General features: G+C 38.7%; 1 protein-coding gene across 1 annotated transcript; it reads right to left on the bottom strand.

Moving 5' to 3' along the window:
* Positions 1–2,366: 2,366 nt before the first annotated feature.
* On the bottom strand, positions 2,367–3,026 carry LOC147473075 (uncharacterized). The gene has a single exon (XM_086587852.1). The coding sequence runs from the start codon at positions 3,024–3,026 to the stop codon at positions 2,367–2,369; it is 660 nt and encodes a 219-aa protein (XP_086443978.1).
* Between the last annotated feature and the right edge of the window lie 7,582 nt (positions 3,027–10,608).

Consider the following 10,608-nt stretch of genomic DNA (forward strand, 5'->3'; position numbering starts at 1 on the left):
TACGTTAGTTGTTTTTCTTCGACCGGACCTTAATCTCATGCAAGACTAAGTCGAACTTAACTAAACATGCAACACTCCAAACAATTCTCGATATACTAGTATAAACCTCTACCGAGATAATGAGGTGTAGAAGAAAGGAATACCGACAAGGCCCTTGCTTCGCTTATGAATAGCGTCTTGTTCACGCGTGTTCAGTGTATATAACAAGTTAAAACACTGAAAAACTTGAAGAAATGGAAGTTTGAAACAAACCTGTGAAATCGGGCAATTTCAACCCGGCGAGCGCATTGCGCTCGTATGGAAAATGTGTCGCGCTTAGGTGTAGACTTGAGTCCGCAGGTCGTTAAGCGGGCCGCGCTCAAGGTCCAGCGTGATAAGCGTGGGTCGGCTCGCCCGAGCGAAAGTGCTTCCGTGCAAATTTTCTTTGAACTTGCGGTTTAAAAGCGGGCGACCACAGTTAGAATCAAACAAGGGTAGGTGGGTGAAATGGGACTTTAGGAAGACTAATAATTCTACGAAAACAATGCAAAAGTAAACTAAGATGGCAGTGGCGCCATTTGATAAACATAAAAAGTGAGTGTTTTACCTACGAAATAAAGTGATGAACTCTAAACGCAAGTAAAACTACGATTTCCGAAATGTGTTTATCAAGTTTATTCTACTCTCAAATCAATTGAACAGAGTTGGAATAGAAGATTCGTTCCACTCCTAGTTCTTTGCACTGGTTGTTTTCTAAGATCTATTACTCTTACTAAAGTCTATGAGAGATTTACGAGGGGAATTATACTAAAAATACACGATAATTTAAATAACAATATATTGAAATTTGACTACGAAAGCTACGGAAATACGATTGTTTTTGAATCTAGATAAAGGATTAGAGGGGATTTGAATCCACCTCGAATCCAACTTAATAACCTAGCATAGATTGTTGTATCTCAATTCTTATGTTCTTACGGCAAGAATTTCGAGTTCTAATCCCTAGTGTTCGTGACATTTCTACCACAAACTAACTAGCATGTGAGGTCGTCCACCCATTCTCATGGCGAATCACGACCTTCTAGAGTGGAATAGATGCTACAATATTTCTACACTACACAACTAAGTTTTCATCAAAGCTTCATCAACCCCTCTAATGGAGGTTTTAGCCTTGATTCATCAAACCATCATTTTCCATTGCATTATAACTAAACATCATGTTAAACTTCTAACTTAACTAAATTAACTAACAATGTTTCAATCTACTTAAACTACGAAATGATAATCAACAAGAATTAAAACTAATTAAGTAATGGAAATGAGCTAGAATTGAAATTAGATCTATAATGTAAATAACAAAAATGAAATTGAATAATAACTACTTTATTTATCTAATCAATCAAGAACAATGATTCAAGAACTTAATCTAAAACAAGAATTGAAAATGGAACTAACTTAATTAATCTATTGAAAAACTAGATCTAGAATTAATTAATGGAGGCTACTAATCTAATCCTTAATCTAGGTTTAGTTATCTACTACTATCTACTATTAACAAAGAACTAAGCTTTTGTTTTTATACATTCAGATCCAAAAATCGTGCATGGGCTTGGAGCCATGTTTTGGGCCGGAAAATCGGGCCCAAAACCCAATTATTTCAGTCCAGAAAGGGCTCTTCAGCTGCAGTTGGCTTCGACAGATGTTTCGTCCACTTCTGCTCCTCTGATTGGGTCAAGGCTTGGACCATTGGAAAGCTCCTTCCGAGCCGGTCGTTTTGACATAAGGTAGGCCAAGTTCCAAGGTCTGAGTCCAAAGATATGGTCTTCGTAAGTTCTGCTAACTTTGTGTACAGTTTCTCCCCGCGTGGACTTTGACTTTTCAGCTCTTGACCAGGCTTTACAAAGGCTCTGTCTCCTTGAATCTCGGCCTTTATCACAAAACTTCTTAGCAACCAACCCTTGCTCCGTTATCTCGCTAAAGTGGCACATTTCTGCACATAATGGACTTTGAAGCCTAAAGTGCACAAAAACACGTAATCAGTATTAACTCTTACTTATTATTCACATAATTGGTCTAAAAGTACGATTGTTAAGGGGTTAAAACTACAGTTTTGGGCTCTTATCACTTCTTAAGCATGGTACAGTAACAGCTGCATTCCCTCTATAGGAAATTTCATTCCTACTCTAGAATATCTTTTTAATGAACCTCCAAAACCCAACTGATTTTTTTTTTTGGCTAAGTCAGCAGTAATGCTTCTATAGATAGATAAAGAAGGATATACATTGTGATCTACTGACACAAAACTCACCTTCTGGGTAATGTTTATAGATACATTCCACAGTAACAAGTCAGACCTCAAAACAACACTATGCTACCTGTCATTAAACCTATAATAGGTCAGATAGGGTATCTCCCATCTGTTCACCCATATAGGTTTTCCTATTACAACTAACATGTTCATTGTTATCCAGATTTGCTCCAAACTTAGCAGCTTTTTCCACTACGAAGTTTAGTTCTCTGTAGTTTGTTGTCATCCAAATGGCTTGCAACTTCTCTTTGCATTTGTTCCACCTAGACAGTAGCTCCCATGGTAAGTTGTTTTTCCCATAGGCGTGCATTGCAGCAACAGAATCACTTTCAATCGAAAGCACCAGCCACCCTTGTTCAATTGTGTGCTCCACACTTTCTAGAATAGCTGTAACTTCCGCTATGTAGTTGGTCTGGATCCCCAAGTTTCTGCATATAACCGCCAAAAATTTACCCAAATAATTTCTGAAACTAGCACCAATCCCCGAAGACCCAGGATTACCCCTAGAAGCCCAGTCAACATTTATCTTTACAACACCTTGTTCAGGTAAGTCCCAGTAGCAGCTTAATACTCCTATAGCAGATTGAGTTCTTACGGGCAAACCCCAGTTGCTAAGAATGGTATCATCTCTAACATGATAGCTATTGCTTTTAGAGAGTCTAAAAGCCATTTGTATCTTGTTTCTAACCATCCTCTTGCAGGTTGCATTGTCAGGCGCCTTGTTGTCATAGACTACCATGTTTCGGTGCTTCCATAATATAACCATGGAATTAACAATACATGCATCCCATAGCTTTCTAATGAGAGGACTCCTGCCCATTGTCTTAGCCCTTGCTTCCAGTGCATTTTGAAAGTTGTCTTCAAGCCCATAAAGTTTTGCATTCCAACTCCATAAATTCTTAGCAAACTGACAATGCCATAAAATGTGATCCAGGTCTTCTTCCTCTTTACATCCACAACGACATTTAGAGGCTAGATGAACACCCTTCTTTCCAATGCTAGTGTTAGTTGCTGCACAATTATTAAATGATTTCCATGCCGTGGCAGAAGTACTAGGGTGTATACTTGCATTCTAGACCAATGTATCCCATCCAACTTGAGTCTCTTTTTCTCTAATCTGTTCAAAAGCTGATGCGATGGAGAACTTACCCCTTATGTCTGGAGTCTATATCAACTCATCAAGTTCACTGGGGTAGCAGGGTGGGAGCCGAGCAACATTTGCCTGATCCAAAACCTGTTGCACTTCAGTAGGCATTTTCCAATCACCATTAACAATGATCTGAGCTAACTTAGACCTGCAACCTTTCAAAGTATCATCAGTCAAAGCCATGACTTGCTGCACTGAAGAGTTACTTGCCCAATTATGCCGCCAAATGTCTATCTTTTCACCATTTCCAATCTTTCACCGATATCGCAATTAATCTCTTCCAAAGCCCACTTAATACCGACCAAATTGATGTCCCGGCCGAAAGTATATATTTAATTACATTACCATCCCTTGTAAAATATTTACATCTCATAAACTTTGCAAAATCATCATCTTCTTTTTGAAATATTTTTTTTGATTGGTCTTCTTTTGAAATATGCGGGGGCCGCCTTCATTAATAAAGCCTTGTTCACTTCTTTGGAGTCTTCTCAACCCGAAGTTTCCTTTGTGGGTTGCAAAGACTTGTCCCATGCTATCTTTGGATCTTCTTCGAAGTTTTTGGATTCCCTCTCGGTCCATAGAAAATTTCTCATAACTGCTTCACACTCCTTAATGAGACTAGTTGGCCAATTGACATATTGTAAAGTGGGATGCTTGACAATATAGATTCAACAAGTACCACCCTCCCTTGGAATGACAACATTTTTCCTTTCCAGGTTGAAATTCTACCTTTTATTTTACCCAACAGTAAACCCACTATCTCTTTCATTGCTCTCCCTTGTACCAAGGGAACGCCTAAGTACTTTTCAGGCATTGTACCCAGTTGGCCAGTTGCATATCTAGTGCTTGCTGAATTGTAGGAATTTTGGCAAGACTCATACCACCAATAAAGATCTTACTCTTCGCTTTGTTCACCACTTGACCAGACGCTGTTTCATATCTAGCTAGTAACCGAGTTAGATGCCTCACCCCTTTTAAAGTACCTTTGCAAAAAATTATGACATCATCTACAAATAGTAAATGAGATGGACCTGGAAACCCTTTGACCTCCACCAAAGGTTTAGTTAAACTCTCTACTCAACACATCTTCTGCCAATGCAAGCAATAGTGGAGACAGGGGACGGAGACCACTTCCAACAGAAAAGAACTCGCAAGGGCTACCATTAACAAGGACAGAGATTTTTGCAGAGCTGAGTAGTGCTCTGATCCAATTTATCCACTTACTAGAAAATCCAAAGCTGTTCAGAACATCTAATAAAAAGTCCCAGCTTAGGGTATCATAGGCTTGGGAGATATCAGCCTTGACAGCCACATTACCCCCTTTTCTTTTCATCTTTAGCTCATTGAACATTTTAGAAGACAAACCAATACTTGCTTGAGAATTTCTACCTTGAATAAACCTACTCTGCTATTTGGAGACTACTTTGTTAATAATCCCATTACCAAACACATTGTAATTCCATGCTTTAAGATCGAACTTAACTTGCTTGAGCTTCAGTGCTACTATATGAATTGGTGTGCCAATCACTTCCTATTCCCAACTATGCTTAACCAGAGCTAGGAACCCTTCATGTTTGGACCATACTTTATTGAATCTAAAAGGAACGTTTCTAGGCTTTGGAATAACCATATTAGCTCCCAAAAGAGGAGCATGATCAGACCCAAGCCAACTTGCAACTCTATACTTCCACCCAGGTGTATTTTCGACTCCCATGCCGAAGTTAAAGAAAGCCCTACCCAACTTGCCCAAGACCCCGGTGACGCCTTTGGCGCTTGTTGGTCGAGGGTATATTTAAGGCCCGAGTAAGGATATTCCCTTTGTTCACACAGTTTCTTGCCTCATAAAATTCCCTCATTGCAATCCTAATAGGTGGTAACCAACCCTTCTTCTCCTCTTGTCGCATTATAATGTTAAAATCACCAATGACCAGCCATGGTTCAATTGGTGGTGATAAACTCTGCAAATCAGACCAAAGGTTTCTTCTTTCCCTGTGGAGGCAATGAGCATGCACAGCTGTAATGACATTACCCTAAACATTGACAGAAATTTGCAGATTTGGGACTTCAAGAAAGTCTACTTGAAGTCCCTTTCTCCGTAGTATCCATACATTACCCAACTTTTCAACAGAGTCGTTATTGAAAAAATTACAGTCAAAATAAGAATTAGCTAAAGAACTAACTAATACTATATCAGGCTTTATCGTAGGCTCTATACTGCAAACAATATCAGGATTGAAAGCTGTTACGGATCTCGCAGACCTTTTCTTGCTGCATTCAGTTTCCTAAAACCCCTCATTCCAATAAATGACTTTCATTGGGAGTGTTGGGGACTTGGTAGAAGATTGTTGACCAGAAGCGTACTTCTTGTTCTTCCCTCTGCCAACCCGTGCAAACGTCTTAGGAGTTCTCAAAACATCATCTTGCACATGTCATTCCTAACTAATTTGTGCAGCTTCACTGATGACTTGTTCCTGTGTTGGTGAATCAGGAACTCTATCTTCAACAGCGGCAATGGCATCAGAATCAGGTGGTTCATCTTGATCCAGTAATTCAAAGTTATTCCGAACAGGAGTATGACTTGCTGGATTTGATGGGCTACTCACTACAATATTTTGGACCAAAGCATCACCAATACTAGTGAATTCTCCATTCCTTTGTAGTGTATTATCTTCAATTGCATGTACTTCATCATACTTTCGAGTTACCGGGGGGGTTCACCACTAGGATTGCCTCCACAGGTGGGATTTGCTCATTTTCTTCTACCATTTGTCGAGGCTCGACATTGGACACCTCAGCTACATTATGCATAACTCCACTAACAGCTTCACCATGCACTTCAGCTTGCTTGCTGGCATCTACTTCATTAGAGACATTCTCTTTGTCTAACTTCAATCAACGTGATTTTTGTTCTTCTTTTTTCAGGCTTTTTCTTTTGATTTTTAGAAAGGTTTTCTCCTTGCTTTGTTTGCTCCTCAGTGTTTTTCTTCTCTGCAGCTGCAAGATCTTGCTTAAGGAATTTGCATTCTGCCACCAAATGCCAAACTCCTTTACAATGCCTATAGAATTTGGAAGCTTCACTGTTTCCACCTTTTGCCAAAACACTATGGAATGCTTTTTCGACTCTACCCAAATTTTATCCGGAATTGGTTTTGACAAGTTTACACCGATCATTACACTAGCAAAGAAACCTAGGTCTCTTGCTGTTGTAGTCTCATCAACATATAGGGGTCTACCCAAAGCCTTCCCCATTGCCACGAGGTTCTTAACCTCCCAATATTCAAATCCCAAGCACGGAAATCTAATCCAAATAGCTGTGTGTGATCAAGGCTTGCTTCTCATAGAGAAGTTTCGGACCACTTGCTCAACCTTAGCACTTGCTTTTCTACCAACCATGAACCTTATTCCCAAACTTTTCTGTAATCATCTTCCAATGCAAACCTGAACATGATAAATCCGCAACCTAAAGGTGTAGCTTTTATTGCACCTTTTCATTTCCACAGCTCTTTAAAGCTTGTTCTTAAATTTTCAATCTTTGTGTTGGTCATATCAAGCCTTCCCACTAGAGAAAACTTACAATAATCAAGACCTTTATCGACTTCCTCTTCTAGCAAGCAAATAGTTGGGTATTCACCATGGCATCCAGGGGTAGGGAGATCTGACATCGACATTACGACAAATTTTTTGCTTAGTTACATTGGCGTATGATCTTGTTCCTGAAGGTGCCACTTCAGCTTCAACTAAATCGACAACTTTCTCTTGAGGATTAGCATTAGGATTCCTCCCAAGAAATCCCATGGAACAAAGGTTCGATTAACAACGAGAATGCATAACATTTGATCTTGAAATTGAGCAAAGAAGTAGTTCTTCCTCACCGATTTTTCGCGTAAATAAAGTAAAAGTTTTTTATGGCAAGCAAGAGATAAGGTGTTGCTGACCTTAGACTAAGTACCAAATAAGGAACCTAATGGGTAATGATAAAACGCTCTTTACACACCTAACGTTTATTGGTTTTCAGTTATTTATTTTCTTAAGTCCGAGGTCCACAAATCCAAAGTCCGAAGACCACAGACCAAAGTCCAAAGTCCAAATTCCAACGCCGTCAGGTAGTCGTGATGCGTTTTAATCAAGTTACCTTACTCACGTGGGTTTGGTAGGATAGGTCGAGTAAGGGATCGTCCAAACCTTAGGGCTCGGATAGGTTCACAACTGGAGTTACAACTTTAAGTGAGTAGGATTTTTAGGTTTCTTTTTAGTTGGTTTTTAATTAAAATAACGGTAATGCAAATAAAATAAATTACTACGGCGATTATATGTAGGTAAACAAAATGTAGAGAAACAAGGAGAGAGTTAATCATGCTCATGCAAGAATCATTTTTCAACAGTTTTTATTACCAAATCACTACATCTCTAATTCGTCTCGTTTCGGAGACGACGTCGAGTATTGATCCCTAGTGCATGCCCACATCTCTAGGTCGCATTTCACTAGCATAAGGAGTTTCGATAATACCTCATCTCTGGTATATTATTTCAGCTCCTGGCACAAGTTCACATCAGCTGGACTAATTGGAGAGCTATCTGACACTAGGAGTCGCTACGAGACATTTTGTCGCTACGCGAGACTTATCTGGAGCATCGGAATCCAACTTTTGTACGCCTCGGCCATTTTGGGACCGGATGTTAATTCTATGCCGAATTCCTAAGTAGTGATTCTAGAATATTAACGAAGTCAATCCGGATTTTCACACGAGCAAAGATAACCCCCGAGGGGATTAGCTCATCATCATAGAAGGAATAATAAAACTTGTCAGATACATTAAGTAAATAAATGCAGATGTAAATTAAACAAGAAAAGAAATGATCAATTATTAAGGGTAAAATAACTTATCGTATTAAGTCTGCTGAAATAAAAATGGCATGGAAGGTAAGTAATCAAGAAAGAAAACTAAACGTAGCTAAAGCATTAATATCTTTGAAGGGAAATAATGAAGGCGACCCCTCATATATATAGGCCGATGTCTCGTGAAGCCTTTAATCGGGTTTCGTGCTGTTTGCTAATTTAGACATTCAAAACTTTGAATAACAAAGTTTTGTCTCCATGTAAATCAATTTGATTCAAAGTTTTGTTCTTAAAACAAAACTTTCATTTAAGGTTTTTGTCCTTTTGTGTTTTGGTTTTGTCTTTTAGCCCAATTCAATTCAAACATTTAATTTAGTGCGTGTCTTTCCTCTTGCAAGGTGGCACCAAATTGAACCCATCACTTGCCACCGCCTATATCTTCGTCATGCCATGCCTTTGGGGTCCGCAGAGTGGGTCCACTTAGGTGGTCCATTGGTCGCTACCGATTTTGGCGTTTTTACGACTTTTTGTCCTCTTGCAGAAGTTCGCCGCCGGGTTGCTATGGCAAACTTTACTAGCCAACGTCGGCATCTAGATTTATCCGATTTAAGCTTCAAAGTTTGTCGCTTCTTTATATGTGGACCCGTTCAGACGTTGGTTTTGTTCTTTTTTTGGAAACTTTGGCTTTAGTCGGGGCTTTTTGCTTGGGCTTCACGGGGGGTCGAGTGGGAAACTTCAAATATTCCAAAGATTCTCGTGACTTTGATGCATGTTTTATCATTATATTCATTTTAATTTGGAAACCACGCAAAAGTACGAAAATATAATTATTACATGATTATTAAACACATAATCGACCAAATTGCTACGTCTCGGGGTTTAATATTACAGTTTTGGGTGCTTATCACACCACCCCCAAACAACACTTTGCTTGTCCTCAAGCAAAGAAGAGACATTAAACGATAAGTGGTCAAAAATGTGTTGTCCTAAGCTAAATCTCATTTCAGCGGATGCGGTTGCATTGACCAGATGCAAAAAGGCCTTGAACCACTAGGAATTCCTAGTGGACGTTAGTTATAGCCTCGTGAGAGTTTTCCAGAGAAGATACTCACAAACTTCATTTATACTACAACGACTCAGTAACCAAAGGCTTGTTTCCTTAATTAATCTCAGGTATCTAGACATCTCACTAGTAGGGGAAACAAGGATTTTATTCTTTCGAAATTCAAGTTAATATACATACAATAATCGAAACATCTACGTATGAGCATGCATGCAGTGATCTAATAATGAAATGTACGAGCAGGGCCGTTTCTGGATCCTTTGGATAGCGTCCTTAAGTAGGTTCTCGCAGGTATGTGTCGAAACACAATTTCTCTCTTATTTTTTCCACTCAAGCTTTGCTATCTCCAGTGTACAGTGGGCACACGTTTCCTCACATACTCAATGACAGTCAGAGGAGCCGAGGTCGAGAAGTCACAACTACTACTTATTATCATACTACCCTATTTCTAATTGAGCTAGAGGTCTTTATTAGGTGTTATGGGGCTTAGGTGGTAGTGTAAAAGAAACTGGAATGGAAAATTCAAAAATGATAAGTATGAGAGAATAAGGTCTTCGAGATATTTATACTAGAGAAATCCTTTTTTTCTTTCCTGCTTCTAACATGGTTTCCATACTTGGATTTTTCAAGCTTTTGTATTCCTTTTCGATTTGATTTTTTTTTTTTTTTTTTGGGGAATTCTAACCTTGACATTTCTTTTGATTTTTGGAAACATATTTCTATTTTGTTCTTTTCTTTTATTCAAACAAAAGTAACCGATTTTGATTTGTGACAAGGTTTTTCTCTTCATTTTTCTGCACTTCATCCTATTTCTCATACTCATCATCTAGGTAGGTTTATTTATTTGTGGTTACTAGATGGGTAATGATTTTTTTTTGGTGAAGTAGAAAGTATTAATGACAAGTTCAGTGGGGCGACTAGCGGTAATATATATATATATATATATATATATATATATATTTTTTTTTAGGGTGTGAATTTTTGGCTATATCGATCGAAAAGAAGGCCTAAATTCTCGCCTAGGATTTAAGGAAGTGATCAAGTAAGTAGGCGTGTGAACTTCTATTCGGAAGAACTACTCCTCTCGTGTCATTAGTCATATAACATACATTTTGAGGCTTTTGGTTAGATTCTTACGGGATATGGAAACTAAGTTGTCTAACCGTGGGTCTTTAAACTTCTTCTTTGTGTACATTAAATGGTAGTCGGTGCATGAATGCTCATGAAAAGATGTAAAAACTATTGCATACGTATTAAATTAAGTTTCTAAGAAC

This window comes from Coptis chinensis, unplaced genomic scaffold (assembly GCF_015680905.1).
Source record: "Coptis chinensis isolate HL-2020 unplaced genomic scaffold, ASM1568090v1 utg4901_pilon_pilon, whole genome shotgun sequence".
Lineage (NCBI taxonomy): Eukaryota > Viridiplantae > Streptophyta > Magnoliopsida > Ranunculales > Ranunculaceae > Coptis > Coptis chinensis.